Here is a 24194-nt window from a genome sequence, read left to right on the forward strand (position 1 = left end):
CCTCTTTTATCTTAGAGAATGTCCAGAGCTCTCTTCCTGCACAGCCTAAAAGTATTTGAAGTAAAAAAAGTAGACTTTTTTGAGATTCAAGCTTGTTTTGTCATGGTGAGTCAATAATTTTTTTTTAAAGATAGTACCAGCCAAACCATGATTTTACTACAGTATGATTTAGTGTTATGGTGGAGAACGGTTGAAGATACCCTTCCTGAGAAGGAAGACCTAAGGGATGTTCGATATATGGGAGGTGACTCCAATGTAAAAATGTTTTCTATAGTTTCTCCACCTTAAAGTGTAACAATTTTTTTTTGTGTAAGTTGTGCGTGAATCCTCGATGTGATGAACACTTTGATGTGAATATAAGCTCCAAGTCAAACCATGTAAAATCATTATACAACCAATATAAGTTATTTGAAATAACTTTGAAAATTAAATTGTGAAAATCATCATGACTTCATGTTAATTCCTCAAGCGAGCCTTGGCTAGCAATAACGGGCTACACTTTATAGAACCAATGATTTCAAATAAATTGAAATTGAATTATACAATGAATTAGAAAGGTATTGTAATTGAAATTATTTTGGCTAACTGCCTGGATTTCTAAAACTCCTTCACAAGAACTGCAATGCGCTCCTTTTACAGCCGGCCAAACCAGCCCTTGTCGATTTTCAAGTTCAACATAACTTTTTATTGAAAAGTATGATATTTCTATTGCAGATAATAGATATTTGGTAAACTTAAATTGAATCAATCAATATAAGTTCTTTTTTGCAAGACATTATATTTTTATTCTGAAATATGCAAAATTTATGTAATGGATTGATCCTCAACTATTCAAGTAGGATAATTTTAAATTAATATAATTAAAATACACATATTTATAAAAATATATATTTAAAAAAAAAACATTTATTATTTGACCCTTTCTTTTTAATATATCGAACACACTTTCATATTTACATGCATAACATAAATTTTAAACATCACATAAAAAATATGACTTACTTTTTAAGAGTATAGTACACAGTTTCGGTTTATAAAATCAAAGTGTTCCAAATATAAATATAAAAAATTAGAAGTCAGATATGTAAATACATAAGAACACTGATATGTATGTAAAATTGCCCCTCAGTTTAAATATCCCATCATATCATTCAATGGCTGCCTGTTAAAGGTAGCCTTTACAATCATAAACAAAGAAAATAGATGCCCAGCAACCAAAAAAAACTATTTTTTATCAATCAAGATAAATTCAACCAACTACATTAATATCACTAAAAGTTAAAACAAAACTTAAATCCCAAGTGTCGATTGGAACATTTTCACATTTTCCTTCAATAACTCTCCCCAAAAAAACTGAGTAATCAAATTGTAAGAAAATAAGCCTAAATGGCCCCATTAAGCTTCCCTTCATAAGCTCAACTTACAGAAAACCTGCCTATTATATGATCACAGAAGTTAAGCTTGATAAGACCACCAGAAAATTAATTCACCCATTGAAGAGGCTCACATTTCCACAGAAACTGACATTCAACCTATGGCCTTACACTTCTATCTTCTTCGAATCTGGTACAGGGCGACTCTCATGCCCATCACCGTTGTCAGCATCAGGTGAAGGATGTAAACCAGGCTGAACTCCAGCCTCTAACTTCATCCTCATTTCCAGCTCAGGTTCATTCACCAGTTCATCGCCATTGATAGCTTCAGGCGAAGGATTTACAGCAGGCTGGACTCCGTTTTCGTTGCTGTCAGGATGAAAATTGATCGGGAATTTAGTGACACGGGGTTTGTCAGCCAATATGTTCCGCTGAACTCGATCAATCAAAACTTTGGTGGGAGGTTCTTCCCTCAGTTGCTCGTCATCATAATCGTTGTTTACATAGTATCCCACTCTTATGAATTCCTGGCCAACGAAGGAGCAGGTCAGAAGCAGCACTGTCACACCAAGAATGTCCTCTTCACGGATCATCGAAGGGTCTGGCGGATCTGCCTGGAAAGTAGAATAAGAAAATGGTCACAGCCTCAAGCAAAAATGGAAGCACCCAATTCTTAAATATTTACATATCCAACACCTAAACATTCATAACTACAATGCACAAATCTTTAATATCACATCAAAAAAAAAACACTAATACCATTTTTTAAAAGTGAAATTCATACTTTCATGCATAGTTTTAAAACACAATGTGCTATTTATGTAAACAAGAAAGTTTAGGTGTGAGGTATGTAAATACAAAAGTATTTTGTGATAAGTATGTAAATTTCCCAATTTTAGAAGGTTTTAGGTCTGTAAGAATTTGCCTGAAAGACGAACCGGTAATTCCCCACATTGACTGGACCGACAAGCACACTCTCGAGAAGCTGGTCGTATTTCTCATCCTCGGCAGAGCCGACATATATGAGTTTCCATTCAAGATCTGAGAGTCAAGGATGTGGATTTTTGCTTTAGTTTGTAATACAGGTAGTGTTGGAAGTAAAACAAAGTTCAAATGAATTCATTAAATAAGGGGAAGTTTTGCATACGTACCACTTAATACCTATGTATTTACATATCTAACATCTAAATTTTAATTTTAGGTATATGCCACCTTACCTATGCATGAAAATGTGTATTTCACATTTAAAAATTAAAATAGTAATTTTTTTTAGATGATATGAAAGATTTGGGTGGTATAAAAGTAAAAAGTAGAGTTTAGGTGTTAGATATGTCAATTTATAGGAATTGGAGGATCAATGCCAAAGAATCATGGAAACCTTCCAGAGCACTTGGCGCTCAAAAACCCCAACTTGATTGAACATAAGCATTTCCTTAAGAATAAAACAACTACAGTCCTATTTTCCTTTTAAGGTTCTACCACTGATTAATTATAGTTGCTACAAACTAATTCTCAATTTGAATTATTGCTAAAAGGAAAGAAAGAACCGTGTTCAACTCTAAAAAGTGAAGGTTGTGTATCATTCGCTAAAAAGCCCACTATTTATAATAGGAAAGAAGCGTATCATTCGCTAAAAACCCTACTATTTATAATAGGAAGAAGAATACAAGGCATAGCGAAATAAAACTACACCACTAACTCAATATAGAGCATCATCTATTCACTTAATATAAAAAAAATACATATACTTAATATCCCGTCTAGCTTGAGTATTATCAGGCAATTCCAACTTGCTATGTAATCAAAAGAAAGAATGAGATCCCACAACTTCTATAAACTATCAATCTTTTACAACGAACTAATGAAATGAGTGGCAAACTTTTCAGACAAATAATCGAGTATAATCTATAACAACATTTTCATCTGTGAGATTAACTTGCCTGCAAAAACTAAGCTCTCAATCAAAGGCGGAACCAAAATTATTTTTTAGGCCGGGAAAAATCACCAAATGTCTAGATCTTTTCAAGTAAAATATATCAACTTTCCTAGACTACATTAGAAAATTATATAAATTTTACTATTTATATATAACCCAGTTCCACTCATGCTCTCAATGCTTTTATTTTGGAGTTAATATATGCTAACTTGCCGCTATGACAATATATGAAATACAAACCTAGTTATGGTTGGATAAATCAACTTTCCTACCGGTGTTTGATATCAAAATAGATCATCAAAGAATTTCTCCTATTTGAAATGATATGAATATCCACGAGAATAACAATAGCAATTTCCTCAAAAATATTTGTAGCTTCTTCCCCTAGAAGTGAGAGCTCCCTTTTACAACAAGCAAATTCAATTCAAAGAAAATAAATTAAATGTTCAAGATCTTTAGCTATTAGATACACTTTTTTGTCATTCTTGATAAAATATCAACAACATGAACAAGATGTCTATTGTGAAGATGGCAATAACTTCACAAATATTTTCTAACCAACAATGTACGAATTTAAGCCCATAAATGACATTCTCGAGTAAATCTATGTGATTTCCCCCTGAAGAGCGTAACCAAGTGGTTGCTTCATATAAACAATCTTATTCAAATCACCATAAAGAAAACATTACTCACATCCATTTATGACAAATAACAACCTTGATTGATGGCCACAGATAAAAGAATTTGTATGGAATTAAATCAAGCAACAAGGGGGATGTGTTAAAATAATTTATCCCATAAAGATATGTTAACATTTTGGCAATCAATCAAGCTTTATATTAATTAATCAAGAAATCATCATGAAATTCAACGGTGAAGTCCAAGTGAGTTTTTTTTAACCCAAATAGAGACCAACTAAACATCATCCATGATGACTGTGTAGAGCGCTCATTTTAATATATATAGCCTATTACCAAAAAGAATTTTGCTTTTGATAAGTTTTTGAAATAGAGAGATGGTAAAGACAATGAAAATTTACAGAGGAAAAAATAATTGATTTAATGGCACATAAGAATGAATGGGATAGGCAACAATTGTTGAAAACCTTTTCAAAGAGCGATGGGTAAATGCTACTTAAATAGATTGTCAAAATTTAAAAGGAGATGCTTTAAGAGGTGAATGAGGTTGTGCAAAGAAAACAATAGGGGCAAGGAGGCAAGTGGGCGTTTTTGCAAAAAGAGGAATCAGTCGTGAAGGTACCTCAAATAAAGATAAAAAAAGGTGCGGTCTCACTGAAAAAGACTTCATCCAAAGCACATATGTATCAAGCAAGACGATCATACGTTTTATATCCTTTGTTAAAGCAAAAAAGGGGCATCTATACATGTAGTAGATTCCATCAGCTTCAATATATCAGCCAATTATCTTCCTCAAATTGAGATTATGAAAAAATGAATGAGGAATATAAAGTTACGAAGTAGTTATGAGTTTTAGTAAGCCTGTGAATAGATAATAGGTTTGTTAAAAATGAAGTCATGTATATTCTTAACACAAAGCAAGTGTGTACATGTACAAGCATACAAGGTTGAGTACAAAAGCAAAAAAATAGTAGCATGTTCAGCGATAGCATTTTAACTGGTCAAGAGTATGGTTTAGCAGCTTTTTAAAAAAATTACAATGTGACATGCTCCTTTATGGGTACATATGAGGGAAGGGGTGTAAAAAGGCTAAGCTTGAGCAAGCCCAAAGCTTGTACGCATTTGACTTGCTCGAAATTTATTTTTTGTTTGAAATGAGCTTCTGCAGATAACTCATGAATAACATATTCATATTCAAGTCCATTCAAATTTGTTTGCTTGAATTGGCTCAAGTACGGTTTGACTTTGAGCTCAACAACTAGAATTCCCACGTGGGCCTGGGGATATACGAATTAAAAGGCTATAAGCAAAATTCTCCTTTGATGCGGTACTAAACAAATATAAGAGAAAATCTAAAGAAAAGACTACTAATATCAGTTACTCATGAATGATTCACGAACCATTAGATTGTTCTCCATATTTTTTGGGTATTTACATACATACCAACCAAATCCTATGTATTCACATATCTAACACCTCAACATTATTTTTCACATTTGTACCATGCAAATCTGTTATATCGTATTTTTTAAATACAATTTTAAAAATTAATATAAAAGTATATAAACAAATATTATTACTTAAGTATTTAATTATTTCAAATCAAATGAAGTTGAGCACGAACGAAAAAATAATTGTTCATGTTCTACTTATTTATAAATTAAGCTCAAAAATATTATTAATATTTGGCTCGCTAACTTAACGAATGAATCAAATGAGACCTACTTAACAAGTTGAACATGAGTTATTTGCAAACAACATGTTTTTTTGACATCACCTCAAAGAGAGCCTCGTCTCAATTCTGATGAGATATACATAGTTAGATCTATAGATTTCTTTAAATAAATATAAAAAAATAATTCTAATAAAAATTCCCGACCAATGTAATACACAGCTGATGTTATCGTCAATAGTCCTTATTTTAAAATTTAATAAATATTATTATAAATTAATATTACTTAAGAGAAAGAAAATTGAAATTTAAAATGAGGAATGAGAGAACATAAATACAATGGTGTACAAAAGAGGGTAAAAATATAAATTGTTAGACTAATGGTTCTAATGAAAGCTCATCAAGTAATAAAATTGATGGAGACTTTTGAATTTAGAAATTCTAACCATAGCATCGTGTTATATTTTTATTTTGATGGGTAGCAATAGAAGCATGAGAGAGAACAATTGTACCAAACTTATTTTGAATTATTAAATTATTATGTCATACTTTGATGTTTATATAATCATTCTTATTTTACGATTTAAAATTTGAATGTTTAAAAATTACTTCTTAATTGAAAATTTTATTTTATTTTACCATATAAGCATGTTAATATATTACATCTTAACCTATTAATATGTTAGAATGTAAAAATGTTACTTCTTATTACATAATTTAAATTTAACAAGATACTTCTTGTTTTGCACAATTTAATGATTATGAGGCTTACTACTAAAAAAGACGCAACGCTTACACCTCGCGCACAGATGCAAACTGCTTCAATATCTAATTGCACAATTTTAAACTTAGTCGAGTATACAAATACAAGGAAAAAAACATGTGGCTTGATGATCCCAAAAATAGGCAATCACAATATTAAAAACTATGTTGTCCGAAGAATAAAAGCTGGAGAGAAGTTTGCCAACCAAAAAAAAAACACATTGTTTTGCCTACGTTAGAGAGTTGGATCAATAATGGACAGTATTGAAGGACTAATCCCATTCTTGCGCAAAAAACTATTATTATCATTTCATCGAATAATAAAATATATGAAAATAAAGTGCAGATATGATGGGGATTATTTTCTTGAAAGTATGTCAAATAAAAAAAGATCTCATATTTTATTTTATAGAATATTAAAGCATTATCTTTGTGACAATGGAAAGTTTAAGATTATATAGCAAGCAAGTAAGAACAATATTGTCTGAAGCCTTCTCATTTTAAATACTTAACAATATCATCGCTATTTGAAAAAAAGATATCAATGATGGAGTTCTTTCCTAATAATATTTCAGAAGATAATTCCAAATAAAATGAACATGGGGAAAGAAAGTTTTGCTTTTAAGGAGAGAAAATCTCAGAGTAAAGCATGAAAATACTAGGCATATTACTTTCCCGAAAATAGGTAGAATAAAGTCTCATGTCATCTTTATTGAGTCATGACACATTTAACTTAGGTCATTCAAAAGGTTTACAACTATTGAACAACCAAGTAATAATAGCATCATTGGATATTTGAAATTTAGAAAGTTTGATGGTGTCATTATTATCTAGAAATGCTATATTAAAAAATTAGTGTTCTGCATTGAGAATTCACAAAATTGTGAATGGCCCTAAAAAAAAAAATTAAAAAAAAAAGTTGATAACAATGAATTTCACAATATAAAATGCATTGAAGAGTTTTATTAAGAGTAGAATGAAAAGTATTGACCACACTAAAAAAAAGAGTCGTAGCAAAGGCTTAACTCAAATTATGCAAAAATCCCATGTAACTTTTGTGTTACAATTACAGAAGAGACAAAATGAGCGATGTGTGCTTAAGAGGAGACAAAACCCCCCACTCAACGCGAAACAAAAGAGAGCGTGATATGTCGGTTGGCGGAGAGGGAAGCCAGACGTAAGCGAAAGAGCAAACGTCAAACGTTTCGCAGCAGGGTATGCAACAAAGACAAAAAAAATATAGGAGACGACATCGAGCAAGAGAGGGTGGCATTTCTGTGTGAGATTGATGTTTGGCATCAAGCTCAAGAGCATCAAAGCCCTACTAAGTGAGGCAACGAGGAGCGAGCTTCAGCACATTTCAAACGAGAGACTGGTTGTAGTGTGGTAGAACAAGACCAGTGTCAGAGTGGATTTCAACCGGTTGATCATTTGTGAGCATTGGCATCGAAGATAAAACACGAGAGTTTTTATGGTGTTCAGCAAGTGTGCTAGATTCTAAGGACAAGCATGCAGTTGACCATAAATCTTTAGTTAAACCCAAGCATACTTGTTGAACACAAACAACACTCTTGTGCTCAATCATCAACATTGATGCTCCAGCTTGCAAACAATCAGCCAGCTCAAATTGACTCTGGCACGACTCTTGTTCAAACACTCTATAACCGTGCCCCATTTGCGAGGCTTCAAAATTTGTTTCCCCTTGTCTCGCTTTGCCCGACTTCGACACTCTTAGGCTCAATCCTTATCCTCACAAATCTCACACAAAGATATCACCCTCACCATCTTGACGATGTCTCCTCCTGTACTTGCTCATTTCCGTTGTACACTTTGTTACAAAGCAGTTCATATTTGCTCCTTTGCTCATGCATGGCTTCACTCTCTTGCTGATCGACATTACACGTTCTCTTTTCGCCATCAAGGTTGTTTCCTATCGATTGGGGGGGTGGTTTCACCTCCTCTTAAGCACGAATTTCTCACTTTTGTCTCCCTCACAACTTTAAAACAAGAGTTACAAGATTTAAAAATTGAGCATTGCAAAGAATCGTGTATAAGATGATAGAAATACAACAATGAGGGAACACCCAAGGAGATGCAACAAACAGAATATGAGAAACACAAATAAAAGGAGAAAAGTGTGTATGTTTCATGAGCGAGAAATGTAAATAGAGCATAACAAATCACGAGCAAGACTGCCTACATGGTGAACTAAGGGTCATTCCTTTCTAATACCATATCAAAGAATATCTATGCTCATGGTGACACGATGAGTATAATATAATAAAATAAACTGACATCATTACTCATACATAGAATACCTGCCTAACGTAAAAAAAAAAAATTAAATATAAAATAACCGAAAAAACTAGCCAATATGATTTAGATGAAGATATATAAATATTATAGTTTAATTAGGTTGAACTCATAAAAAATAAATAAAGGTCAAAGCATATTAAATAAGCTTACCAAAATATAATGAACCAAACTATCTTGGTGAATATTAAACAAGCAATAACATTTCTATTAGTTACATTTTAATATTGTTCTGATACAACAAAAACAACAAGAATAACAAGTCTTTATCCCACTAAGTGGAATCGGCTATATGAATTATTTTTCTCCATTATGTCCTATTGAGTGTCATATTTTCATTTAATTTTAATAGATTAATATCATTCTTTATACAATATGCCCAAGCATACATAATAGAAATCTATCAATTTTATAAAAGGAGAGAGTAAAGATTATTCGTCCGTTACAACTGCCACATGCTTGTTTTATAATTTATTCATCAAAAAAGATGTTATACAGACAATACATGTTAAAGCGCCAACTTAAGTCATGTGTTTACACATCTGACATCTGAACTTCAATACTTACCTATCAATAAAAAAAGTGTATTTCACTTTTTAGAAGTTAAAACAGTGGTATTATTGATGTGATATGAAATATTTTGGCCATATAAATGTAACAAGAAAATTTTAGGTTCTAGATATGTAAATACATAAGAATTGAATGGTAAATATGTACATGCCCCTAAAAAATTCCAAGCCAAAATAGACAGCATTATAGTCTATTAGGTGGAAGGAAACTTCGAGTTGTGGCAAATCACTCCTCGAATGCAAGGAAACATCAAGTTTCCACCGATTTAAGATACAAAAACTAAGGTCAAGCAAGAGTAGATGATCAATGGAAGCACAAGGCCAAAACATTGATCAAGCAAATTTTTTTTTTCAGAAGACATTTATTTTAGTTGAATGATATTAAATATTGTCAGCTTTGATTAAGGGTCCGTTTGGGAGGGATTTTTAGGCGTTGCGCGGGCCTTTGCCGCGATTATTCGCGAAAGTTCTTTGTTTAGTTCGCGACTTTGGCAATTAGATTCGCGAAAGCGGAGCGAAAGCGGGCCGCGGCATTAACCCCGCTTTCGCACGAGATTTTTACCTTTTACCCTTTTCTCGCCTCTGCCCTAGGATCTTCCCCGCTGCTTCCCTCGCGTCCCCTTCTCCTTCTTCTTTCGTCGTCCCTCGATCGACAGAGCACAGGTAAAGACGAGCCATTTTCTTCGTGTATTTTCGGATCTGAGAGAAAGGATGTGTGTTTTTTGCGAAGTTGTAGATCTTACACCCATATTTGCATGTTTGGCGTGTTTATTAGATTGTTTTGTGGTTGAAGATTTGCAAACACCTGTCAATGGAAGATTGTCGTTTTTAACGCATATTCAAGCAAGTTAATTTGGTTTTGAGGGCCTGGTTTTGCTCTATATGGTTGTCTCCCCATTCGAAACATATGCAAGATGAAATAATTGAGTTCTTTGAGGCTTTTGGAGTTTGCTTTGGGGGCTCGGTTGTGCTCCCCTGTTATTTGAAATATGAATGCATGATTTCCCTTTTGTTTCAAGGCTTTTGGAGAGTTTTGAGTTGGCTTGGTGGCTTCCCTGCTGCCTCAACCCGTGAGCTTATTGGTTGAGAGGAAGGATGTGGGTTTTTTGCGAAGTTGTAGATCTTGCACCCAAATTTGCATGTTTGTCGTGTTTCATTAGATTGTTTTGTGGTTGAAGATTTGCAAACACCTGTTAATGGAAGATTGTCATTTTTTGCGGCTCCTAATGTGTTCTTCTTCTCATCTCTTTCCCGTTTATGGCATTTTTTATTTTTTCCTACTTTTCTGTTGTGGATCTTTAGCTTCACAGCTTCACGAAGTTTGCTTTCGTTTGCTTTCGCTTGAAATTTTGGAAGATGAAAAAATTCTTCATTTTTCTCTTACATGAAATTAGCCCTTACATTTGCAATCAAATTTTTAAGGTTGCTTCTTTGTTGCCCCCCTCTATTCGAAACACAGACGTATAGTTACATTTTGCTTTGTAGCTTTGGAGTTTTATGTTGGGACTCTAGTTTTGATGCTACTCTGTTGCCTCTTTGTTTGAAGCATATTCAATCAAGTTAATTTGGTTTTGAGGGCCTGGTTTTGCTCTATATGGTTGTCTCCCCATTCGAAACATATGCAAGATGAAATAATTGAGTTCTTAGAGGCTTTTGGAGTTTGCTTTGGGGGCTCGGTTCTGCTCCCTTGTTGCCTTTGGAAAATACTCATTGTTTTGTTTCATTATATTATTATTCTTATTATTCTTTTTGTTCTAGTTATAAGATGATCTTTTGGTGCAATGAATTAAATTGTTGTAAGAGAATGTATGACATGCCTGAGAATCTGAATATTCATGTCTGCTTCACTATAGAGAATGTATGAGGATTAACTCTTACCCGAAATGAATATTCATGTCTGCTTTACTATAGATATGAAGAATTGGTTTGTCCTTAGATTGTATGACATTTGAATAATGGTTAGGTATTTTTAAAGAGGTAGATCATAATTGAGTGGTAGAAAACATGTGTAATCCATCATGACAGCTCTTGGTACATTGGTATGGTCCTATAAGCAATTGTAAGATTATTATTTTTATGTTATCTTTACACTTAGCTTGCTTTGCATTGCTCCATTACTTGGCAAGCTACTTCGCAAGCTTGTTGAGAATCTACAGCAGTTTTTTTTTTTTTGCTTCGAGTTCTCATCTAGGAGTAGTAATTTGAGTAGTAATTTGAGACCTTAAGCTAAGGCTTGAAAGTCAAAAGAGTATCAATATCCTTGAAAAGAATCTCCATTATATGTTGCATTTAAAGTTGAGGTTCTCATTTCATGCTCAAATTCCAAGATTACTTGCCTTTTTTGCTTCGGCTTACCTCTTTATTGGATATGTTGTTGGTTTTCTATTATGCCCGACTACTGTGTGCAGGCTTCAAAGGGCTGTGTGGGAGAGAGTAAAGTATTATGCATATGGGAGAATCAAAGCTTTATATATGTTGGGATGGGGTTTAGTCATGTTTCGGGTAGGGATTATATGGTTTCCATAATTTTATTTAAACCGTGGGAAGCCTCATTAGCAACCATAGGTTACCTCCTCTGAGGAATTCCCGATCATCCGATAGCGACGTCTTAATTTAGTTGAAGTTGTAGTTTTGTGTGATGTTTGTGATTATATTATAAGTTGTTCACCTATTTTTGTATATATGCTGCTGGTTTTTTTTATATTTCGGGTAGGGAGTAATGTATGAATCAAAGCATTGTATCTTCCTCTTTGGTGCTATAAAAAAGTTGTTGGCCTCCTTTGTCGTGGATGTAGGCCATATTGACCGAACCACGTTAAATTTTGTGTCATTTTTTTCATTTTTATGCTTCATTAAATTTTATGTTTTTATTGAATATGATGCAACACCTTTTTTTACTTTCTTTAATCAATTTTTTAATCGAAAACTATATTGTTGTGTTTCATATCTTTGCTTCGTCGTAGTAGTAACATGGCTGGTAAGGCTAAAGAACATGGTTCACCAGCACTCTGGGAAAAAGAAATCAAAATGTTGTTTTGCGACCTTTGTATAAAAGAAATAGAATTGGGCAATAGACTAACAACGTTTTTCAATAAAGAAGGTTGGCTGAATATCATTAAAAAATTTAAAAACTCCACGGGACGGGAGTGCGACAGGCTACAAATGAAAAACAAATGGAATCAAATGAAAAATTTGGAAGGATTTAAAACGTGGTTCAACTGGTTTGGGTTGGGATCCGATAAAGCGAACCATAGATGCCTCGGAGGATTGGTGGGCAGAAAGGCTCGCGGTTAGTAATTGTAATTGTTGATAATTTCCATAATATATTTCTATTTCAAGCTGTAGAACTGATTTGGGTTTTTTCTCCAGGTGGTGCCCGCAGCGAAAAAGTATAAAACTTGTGGGATTGAATCCGATTTGGAGGAGAAGTTAGACCTGATGTGCGGGGGTGTCGTCGCCACAGGAAAATATGCATGTGCTCTCAGCGAAGTAGGATTTGGTGAAACACAACAAGACAATGTTCCTGTCAACTTATCAGATGATTCACCTGATTTCCCAAGTCCAGGTCCAACTGAGATTCAATCCACGAACCGCTCGAAGCGATCTAGGCTCGAGGGTAAAAAAAAGGGTGAAGCTGCTTCTATCAGAAACCAGATATCGTGTCTTATGGATTCTTCCAACGATGCCTCACATAAAGTGCAGAAAACGTCAATTAACGAGGTTGTGGCAATTTTAGAGCAAGATCCGAGTATTGCAACGGATGATGAGCTTTACTACTTTGCTGTTGAGCTGCTTCAAGATTCGGTGCAGAGAGATTTTTTCACAGCAATTGACAAAGACTGAAGGGTGTCGTATCTACGACATTTTTATGAGCGCAGGAAAATCTGAATGGAGATCTTTAGTATTTACTATGTGCTTATCGTTTATGAGAAGACCTGGTTATTTTTGAACTGTTGTTGATTGAGACCTTTCATTTTAATTTGTTTTTTTAGATATAACTATCTTTATGAAAACTGCGAAAATCTAATCTGCTGGTAAAAATTCCTTAGAAGTCCATTACTCTGGTCTACACTGAATGCTCGTGTTATTACTTGTCACAGGTTAAATAATAGACTTCTTTTCATAGTGATGATTAGCTTAATAATTTAGTTTTCTTTGTCAAAATGTGTCCAATATACATCATTATGGACCCAAACCAAATACGTCGTAGAAGGAGAAACACAGCTATCAACTTGCTTGTAGAGTACTACAACACATATATCAACCGTTCTCCCTGTTACACATCATCACATTTTGGAGACAAATGGGTTGCAGAAATGCTTGTCGGGCATCCCACAAGATTTCACAACATGTTCCGCATGACACAGGATGTTTTTACAGATCTTTTAGCAGAACTCATTGGATCTCATGGCCTCAATGGGTCTATGAGGATGACTGACCGTGAGGTATTGCCGATTACTTTTTATATATTATCACAGAACGAGTCAATGTGTGGTGCGATGGAACGCTTCCAGCACTCATCAGAGACCATTAGCAGGTACTTCTCAGTGAGTTTGAGTGATTTGGTGAGCCTCGCCAAACAAGTCATAAAGCCAACAGATCCAACGTTTTCACGAACTCCTACGGAGATTCGCCACGATCGACGCTACATGTCATTCTTTAAGGTACAGATTTAATCTTATATTAATGAAATTTAACATGAAAGCATGACATTAATTAATGAATAACTAACGCCACATGTTTAGGATTACATCGGTGCGATAGATGGAACACATGTTGATGCACGTGTGTCAAATGATAAGAAAGTTGTATTTATTGGACGTAGTGGAACCCCAACCCAAAATGTCATGGCAGTCTGTGACTTTAATATGTGTTTCACATTTATTATGCCACGTTGGGAGGGTAGTGCACATGACAGCAGAATTTTCAAGAGTGCAACACGGAATCCGCATTATTGCTTTCCCCATCCTCCTCAAGGTATGTTGCATCTAAGAAAATATTTATTGTATTTTGTTTAAATGTGAAAATGAAGGTTAAACACGTTACAGGAAAGTATTATTTGGTGGATGTCGGTTATCCGTTGCAGCGAGGGTATCTCAAACCATATCCTGATACCAGATATCATATACCTGATTTTGAATGAGCAAGTAATGTTACACGAACCAGAAAGGAGGCATTCAACAAAAGACATTCCTCTTTGCGAGGCGTCATCGAGAGGACATTTGGTGTCTGGAAGAAGATCTGGAAGTGGAAGAAGAAATGGGTGATATTACGTGATATGTCTCCTTACCCATTTCCAAAACAGGTTCAGATTGTGATAGCGACGATGACAATACACAATTATATTAGGCGGCACCCGTCTCGATATGACGTTGATTTCCTCAATGCCGAAGCAAACCAACAGAAAATAGTTGAAGACCCATCTGAAAAATCAAATTGGCAGTTCTATGTTACGAGATGACAGCGAACAATCAATCATTTGTACTAAGAAAGGGGAAGGTGCGACTGAAATGGCGGTCATTCGAGAACAAATTACTAATGCGTTGGTTAATATGTGATTGATTTGCAATTTGTTAGAAAGACAAAATAATTGTAACTTACGTGTTTCGTAGTAGAAGTTACTTTATTGGCACTGGTGATGTAATAAATAACTTTGTTAAGGATTAAAACTTTTTATAAATGGGCATGGAAGATCATTTTACGGATTACAATGCCCTATATAATTTGCATTTAGCTGGAAGCTGTTTAGATTGTCATGCACTATATGATGTTAAAAAATTATGTGTTATCCAAGAAAATATGTAAGTTTCGGTGTCTAATATGTTGAGACATGAATTATGTGGTATTTATGTAAATGCTCTAAGTTATATCAACTTTTGAAGTATTCAAAATGGAGAATTAATTTTATGCTTCTAAAATATATGTTTCTAAATTTTTGTATGTATAGACGAATTAATATTTGTATACATTGATATATAGATAAATATAAATTTTAAACCTATATGTTTTCAAAATTATAATTTTTTTTAATAATTTTTTATAAAAACGAATATTAAAAACAATATATTTCATTTAATTAATTAAGAAATAATATTTTTATAAATTTTATGTATATTATTTATACAAATAAATCAAAAATTTTAAACAGTTTTAACAAACATGGGCAGTTTGGTCATTTTTACATGAAACAGCTGGCTCACAGCATTTTTCACGCAGATACACCAAACAGATAGTCAGCTTCCCCACATCTGCTTTCCTACAGCTGCTTCCTGGGACAGCTGAAAAGCTGAGAATCTGCAGCTGCGCCAAACAGACCCATAATCTAGCTAGGAAAAAGAAATAAGTGATTTCCTCCCACCATAACTATTTTGCTTAGTCTTAGAAATAAAATTTGCCCAAAAATGTTGCAAATTCAATATAGTAATCTTCATGTTGAGCATGAATTAAAAAAATCAATTCAATCTAGTTTCCACACTTTTTTTCAAAATCACGTGTTTCCACTATAGACCGTAGTAATCATTTTTTTCCCCACAAACTATAAATTAGATTGGATTTTTTAAATTGAAACAAGCCTGACATTTTTTAGTTCACCAGGGATGATATCATAAAAAGAATAATCCTACCTCTTGTTGCACTATTTCAAGAACGAAATCTTTTAAGTTTCTTGGCTTCTTGATTTTTTCTTTTTTTTTTTTTGGGTGAAACATCTTCGCTAATAGATTTAGCAATTAATCTATGCTATAGTTAGATAACAACAATATAATAGTAAAAATTCATTCCAACACACATTATAGATCAATGCCTAAACCAACCAGAAAGCTATAATTTATTCACACCAAATACCAAATTATAAAACTTATTTAATTCAAGCTTTCTTTTCTCATGCTTAAATGTTATTCAAATTTATAACTATTTTTTGCTTATTTTTAGCTGCAGGTTTTATCCTAGAATTTCTAAAAGCTTTAACTGTCTTTTAAGTTTTTCAATAACAAATTGACGAAAAACAAACCCATTCTGCATTTAAAACCTCCTAGATAGCTTCCTCATTATTGTAGGGCAAGTCAATCATAGGCTATACAATTTAGGACAGCTATCAAATATTTTCATGATGCCTCTTTTTTTAACGCATCTTTTTCTTTGGCAAACTGCAGATTTTAAACAACACCAAGACTATCATTATAGATTATATTAACACTAAACAATTAAGATTTTATAACGCCTAACATACATTATTTTTCAAAGAATTGATCATAATCTCAAATGATTCAAACAAATAATAGCCAATTCATACAATTGAACTTTAAACATGGTCCACTTCTAAACATCTTAATATGATGTGTAAATTAAAAAAGGCAAAAGATGGTCTCAAGCAATACACAGAGATATGGTTTAGCTATTTCACAAAAAACATCTATGAAATGGGAGAGAAACAACGCCAAGGAGAACATTCAATCGTCATGATACATTCTAAACAACAACAAACTTTTATCCCATTAAGTGGGGTCGGCGACATGAATCATTTTTCTCCATTGTGTCCTATTGAGTGTCATATTTTAAGAAAAACTAAAAAATCATTTCTACTATTTATAATGATAATATAATTGTTACATGTGATGCCAATAAATAAAATTATTAATAAGGAAAAATTTATCATAGAGCTTGAAACAAAAAAAATTGACAAGTTCAAATATTTTCAAGTTATAAAAGCACACAATAATAATAAAAAAATTAATATTGTTCTCTCAACCTAAGAAAATATAGAATCTTCTCATAGAAATATGAATGATTAACTGCAAATCTGTGAAACCCTAACTAAATCAAGTTAGAAACAGAATAAAAATGAAAAATGAAAAGGAGTCGACATCATATAGTAGCAAAGATTAGTTGAAAAAATAATCAATCTCACACCTATCATAACTTTTATTGTATCAAAAAAAGTCAATTATGCACAAACCAAAGAAAAATCATAATTAAATTGCTTACAAAGTTCTCAGATATCTATAATCAAACCTTGAAAAAGGATTCACCTTACAAAATATAAACCCTGCAATTTGAAGGTTATACTAATGTTGACTGTGCAAAGCCATCAATGGATAAGAAATTCACTTCACCACATTCTACACTATTGAGAACAAATTTAGAAATATGGAGAAACAAGAAATAACCCAGTGTCTCAAAGTCAAGTTTCAAATTTGAATGTTGAGCAGTTGCTTGCTTTAAACACTCATAAACTAAAATTATACAATAAGATTTAAAAAGCAAATGAAAAAGACCTATGAAGATATATTGTGAGTCTGTGATAATAAATTTGTCATCAACATTACTTCAAATTCAATGCAACATGATCAAACAAAATATATGGAAGGGACAAACATTTCATACAAGAGAATTTAAAAAGTGAGTTAACTTGCAGTCCATATGTTTAAATGGGAAGTAAACTCATTAGCAAATTTACCAAAAAAAATTTGCAACAATGCATCTAAAAATATATTAAATAAACTTGAAAACTATCATCCAATTTGAAGAGAATTGTTAAGAGTATTCGGTGTGATAAATAAGGAATGAAAAAAACCATGAATTAATGTGCTTAACATAGAATTAGAGTGCCGCAGACTCATATACTTAACATGAAAAAGAGAATGCCATGGTCTCTCTCTTCGCCCACCAACCAAGATAGACAATTTTAAATTTTAGACAATAACTTTAATCTTTAAATTCATCATAATAAGTACTTATTAATTATTTTATATATAGTTTTACGTAAAAATATCAATTGGGAGAAATGGACAAAGCAAGTTTTAGCCATTTTTCCCTATAAAGATATCAGCTCGGTAAAATGAAACTAATACAACAACACAATAAAACATTTATCCCACTAAATAGAGTCGGCTACATGAATCCTTTTCTCCATTGTGTAATATTTATTGTCATATTTTCATTTCATTCTAATAAATTCAGATCATTTTTTACACAATATGCCCATTACAACATGCTCAGGTCTTCCTAGGTCTACCCCTGCCTTTCTTAACATAGGTCAAATATAAAACATCTACTCTCCTAATCAGATCATCAAATGGTTGACATTTAATTTGGTCAAACAATCTAAGACGACTCTCCCTAATTTTGCCCGTCACTGGAGCTACACCAGCCCTATCACGAATATATTCATTTTCTCTAAGTGTAAAGCCACTTATTCACCTAATCATTCTCATCTCAGCTACGCTTAACTTAGTTCTATGCTTCTCTTTTAAAGGCCAACATTCAGCGCCATAGAGCATTAAGGGTCTCACTACCATCTTATAAAATTTTACTTTCAGTCTAAGGGATACTTTTCTATCACAAAAAATGCCTAACACGTTCCTCCACTTCAGCCAACCAACTTGAATTCTACTAATAACATCCCCATCTATATCACCATCACTTTAAACAATACACTCTATATCACCATCACTTTAAACAATAGACCCGAGATATCTAAAATGTTCACACCTTTTAATAATTTGATCACCCAATTTTACATTTCTGTCACTAGAGCTAAAACTACTAAAATTACATTCCATGTATTCAATTTTAGTACTACTCAAACGAAGACCTTTAGACTGCAAAGTAGAGCTCCAAATTCAATTTTTTTCTGAGCTTTTTCTCTCATCTTATCCACGAGAAGGAAATTGTTAGCAAATGGATATCAACAGCGAAAAGCATACCCCAAGGTGCATCCTCCTACAAATGTTGAGTAAGAGCATCCATAATTAAAGCAAAAAGATATGGGTTTAAAGCTGATCCCTGATGTAATCTAACAGAAATAGGGAAATAGTTGATCAATCCTCCTTTTGTTCGAATACAAGTAAGAGCTCTAGTATACATATCTTTAATGACTTGAATATAAGTCATATCAACACCTTTCTTCTCAAGAACTCTCCAAAGGATATCTCTTGGAACCTTATCGCAAGCTTTTTCTAAATCAATAAAAATCATATGTAGATCCTCCTTATTATCTCTAAACTCCTCCATCAAACCTCTCAATAAATGAACAGCTTCCATAGTAGACCTGTCCAACATAAATCCAAATCGATTATGTGAAATCTTTGTAATATGTCTTAACCTATGTTGAATTACCCTCTCCCATAATTTTAAAGTATGACATATTGACTTAATTCCTCTATAATTTGCACAATCTGGTGCATCCCATTTATTCTTAAAAATGGGAATTAAAATACTCTTCCTTCACTCCTCAGACATCTTTTTAGGTTTTAAAATAACATCATGAAGTATGTTAACAGAAAATCAGAGAAAGCAATTATCCTAGGACCAATATAAGGATAACCATGACTGCAGCTGTCAACTTATGCGGTGAACTACATGTTGAAGCATAGCTCAAAAAAAAATTGGTATTGTAATCACTTTGTATAGCAAAAAGAATTTCATTGTACACATGCAGCTCTTCGAAATTTTTGTCATCTCTATATATCAATTTATCAAACCATAGATTCAGAGCAGTTTTTATCAGATACTAAGAGAAATTCCAAACCTGCTACCAATAGTGGTGTAAGCTTTCCTCGTGTCATCAATTATCATTAAATTTCTAAGCATACTCTTCCCCCTTGTAATGTTTTTAACAATTCAATGTTGTAAGAGAACAAATGAATCCAAGTAACTGTCAAATGATGTGAGTTACATTAGGCGTAACATAAGATATGTTCTAACCTCCGCACGCCATACGCTTCATTTTAGCCCAATCAGATAAAATATGTTCAAACCTCCACACACCATATGCTTCATTCTGGCCCAACCTTGCATGCCCTTTATCTAGAATTGGGGATTTAACCAAATTTATGGCTGCAAATCTATCATATACTTGTTGTTTATCTTGACATTTTAAAGGGTTTAAACTTTTTTTTTGTTGCTCATGTTTGTAAAGACCAACACTAAAAATGAAACCTGAGTAAAACAACTGAGATTATACATGAAAAATTCATTGCTCCCCCTTTTTTCTTTATACAATCCATTTTCTCATTTATTTTGTTCACTTTTACCTCTTGATGCTCTTTCCAAACTATTAATGATTGTGAGCACTACCATAACCAGAGATTTGAATCATACGTCAACTTCAAGAAATCATAGGTACCATTCGCAACCAAAAATGTACCGAACTTCTCTAATAACCTCTCTTAATGTAACCTCTCTTAATGTTCTTTTACATTGAATTTAGTAAGCAACAAACCTTGTGCCAACCCTTTTCTATAATTACCTTATGCTCCACCATTTTAAACGTTATTATGCAAATTTAAAATAATAAAATATTTGGGATATATTTTATACTTAACAGAAATAAGAAAAAGTGCATATGAAGATAAAGAAATGTTAAAATTGATAGTTTTAACACGCCACACAAGCTGAAATCAAAGCATAGCACTGATCTGCTTGTTTGATTTGGAAGAATATCTAGAAATCAAATTACAAGAATGGAGTTAGTTCCAAGATGGATCCACTTTTGTGAAGTAGCAATGTATTTTGATGATAATGATCATCAAATGTTAAATATAAGGAGATAGTGTTTAAAACTGCATAAGTAGCTATGAAGAAAAAGATGCTTAAAGTTATGTGTTTTACCAATGTATGTTCATACTATGATTCACGCATCCTTTTAGACAAATGGTTAGTTTGATATGGTTACGACCAATTTTGATGAAATATGAACTATAAATATGGCAAAAACTAGAAACATGCACAAAAGGACTAGCACAACATAAAACAACCTCATGCAGACAAAATGAAAATATAATGAGGATTTGTAAAGTTGAGTAGGGTTAAATCTAAGGATATATCATGACAATTGCTCTTCTTCTAAGAAATAGTTGAAAAAGAAATATTTGGAAGAATTAATCTGTAATACAAGAATCAGATATACACATAAGAAGATTGGCGCAAAATAGGATTAACATCTCATGTAGCACTCAACAAAAATGAATGTAGAATGAGGATTAATAAAGCTAGCCCCAAGTAGTTATGTAAAAGGTAAGCATGCAATGTTTGCTCCAAAGTAACATGATAAGGGCTTAAAATCAAGCATAATTAAAAAGATTTAGAACATGACACTTTAAGGACTAGGCATATTCATTTATAATTAATTTTGTCACAGTGAACTAATGTTTCACATAGTGCACTTGAAATGCAAATTCAAGACATAGCGCCTCACACTCCTTAAATGTAAGTATCATCATTAAGATATGGCTAATCAAGTTCTTTTCCATTAATGTTCCAAGCAATGACATGAAAATTTTATCTTTATTGAAGCAATAATTCTAATACTGCAAAAATTAATGATGAGTTAGTTTTTTTATGACGATGAATTGACATGAGATGATTTGAAAATTGAATCAAAAGTTAAAGAAATAAAAATGTGTGCTAATAAGAAATTCATGCCAAGTATAAGTACAAGATCTTAAGATTCTAGAGTATTAAGTGCGAGGATGAAAAATTACATATGATAAATTAAAAAAATAGATAGAGAAGTACAATTTCGGAGGAGAAATTTGGATAAAAAAGAGAACATGAATGATAACAAAGATTAAATAGATAGTAACGACAATAGATTGCCCCTAGCCATACATGTTACAAACATAAAACTAAGTTAGGTGTTGTTTAGATGAGAATACATAGGTGGATGAGTGGTTTATACTTGGAGACAAAATGTGAAACCGATATATCCGTGAAATAGTTGGTGTCGTTTTAGTGATAGACAATATTAGAGAGAGTCGTCTTAGATGATTTGATAATTTATCACTCGATGTTCATATTCTAAAAAGTTATTCATCATACAAATTATTATTTTATATTTCATATGTTTTTTTTCTTTTTTAACAACCTATTTCATTCAAGGAGTCACCTAGAGTGATGCACAATGCCCGAGGCATTGGACAACCATATCATCTAAAGAGTATCTACTGAATTTGACAGCACTGCCGGCAACTTGAAAGAATTCTTGCATGCCTTGATATATGTGGCCATCATGAGATCAAGCTTGCACTGTTGGGACAAAAGATGCCAGCAGAAACCCAAATCAAACACAAGGAAATTATTTCGCATCAGGAAGACCAACTGAAATCGATCATCGCCATCTCTCATTACATATTTCTTTCGCTCATACACGATACACAGACCTCTCGTGCTCAAGTAAGCCACACGAATCGGAAAAGATGCACAGTGGCATTACCGTGGCCTAAAAGCCACCCTAATCGATTCAAACAGGCTAAAAAACGCAGCATCATGAGAAAGCGCAGAGAACCAGCAAAGGGAAAAGGAAAGTAAAGCTAATGAGATCCATACCGTCCGTAAGGGGCACCAGACACTCATAGGAGATCTCGAACTGGAAAGGGTTGAGGAATGTGCCGCCGGATTGTCGAGAACGGCAACGTTGGTTATGTTCACTGCGCTCATGGCCGAGACCTTTGATCTGGCAAAACCCTAGAGTGTGTCGAAACCTCTGAGCCAGTGAAGAGATTCGCAGCCAATTACATGTGATCGGAGGGCGGGAAGAAGAGAAGCGCAAAAGGAGGGATCTTTTTGCGAGAGGCGGTAGCTGGGATTTTGGATTTTAAATTCTACCGCTCCCCGTGAATCAACTTCGAAGAATTGCTCTTTTAAAATATCTACTGAACTTGAAAGTTGTGGGTTTTGAAGGTCATTTGTACACAGTAAAATATCTTACAGAAATTTGGCTAAAAAATCACGACTCCTCAGAATTGACTCGCGCTCCGACACAGGTCAGATCTATCCAGATATGAAATATTTAAAAACCGGTTGGCACGTACCAGGTTGCTAGGGGTGGTTACAACAGTGAATTGTGATCCATGCCGTATTGCTTATATTTGGCAAAAATTTTCTTATCTGATTTCTCAAAAAATTCAATCAAAAAACTACATTTTATCACTTGATTTTGCTAAGGGCTCGTTCGACGTTATTTCAACACCAAAAAAAAATCTTTTCAAGACTTGTTTGACCGTATTTCACCACCTAGAAAAGTTATTTCAAAGCTACATTTCACATATTGTACCCTATTCGCAATTTTGAACAGAAAAAATACGGTTGAAATATCATTGCAATGGGAAAACATTTCGAAAAGTTGAATAGTCAAACAAACATTTACGATTTATCCTCTATTTGTAAAATGGGACGAAGCCTATAAATATTTATTCAAATGAAGCCTAAATGTAATGATTACCAGAAAATTGTTGTTTTGACTTTTTGAAAAAAAAATTTAATAATCACCGCAGTGTTGTGACAAAACGACGACAATAAAGCGTTAAATTGGAATGAGAAATTCACAAAATAGAAACGCACAGCAGATCACACAAATTTATGTGGTTCGGCAAATTGTCTACGTCTACAAAGTTGCAGAGGATTTTATTACTCAAGGAATTACATCAGTCGATCACCTCGACGATTACAAGAAAAAACTCTCTCTCTCTCTTCCTCTCTCTCCTCTCCGTGAACCATGCAGGGATAAAGAAAACTAGGGAAAGCTTGAGGCTTGCGATACTTTTCTTGTAAAACCAAAGCTCGAGAGAGATTACTGGGGAAGTTGTAGCATGCCTATTTATTAATTTCATTATGCTATTAAGCACATTAAGGAATTAATCAAATAAGTTTTAAAGCCCATCAATTATTTTCTTTTCTTATCTGCAGCAAATCTTAGATGATGGGATTCATGCAAGGAAAGCTGTAAAAGATTTTAAGGAAGGAATTAAGAACAATTAATTTAGCAATTAATTTCTAGTATCAAATCTAATTTGCTGTCAAACATGAGAAACTGTCAATTTGTATAGTGGATTGGTTTTCATATTCGCAACAAATCTATTATTTGGAGACTGACACAATGGTTGCATCATTCACTAGCTGTGTCGCCCTTTTTCTTCAAACGTGATATTCTCC

At 33.3% G+C, this 24194-nt stretch overlaps 1 protein-coding gene across 1 annotated transcript; it reads right to left on the reverse strand.

Moving 5' to 3' along the window:
• Positions 1-1124: 1124 nt before the first annotated feature.
• LOC110021602 (probable histone chaperone ASF1A) lies at positions 1125-23037 on the reverse strand. The gene is given in 4 exon segments (XM_020720163.1): positions 1125-1987; positions 2299-2414; positions 22590-22647; positions 22650-23037. Coding segments are annotated over 4 exon segments (672 nt in total). The 5' UTR covers positions 22701-23037; the 3' UTR covers positions 1125-1540.
• Between the last annotated feature and the right edge of the window lie 1157 nt (positions 23038-24194).

Source organism: Phalaenopsis equestris, unplaced genomic scaffold, assembly GCF_001263595.1.
Source record: "Phalaenopsis equestris unplaced genomic scaffold, ASM126359v1 Scaffold000136, whole genome shotgun sequence".
Lineage (NCBI taxonomy): Eukaryota > Viridiplantae > Streptophyta > Magnoliopsida > Asparagales > Orchidaceae > Phalaenopsis > Phalaenopsis equestris.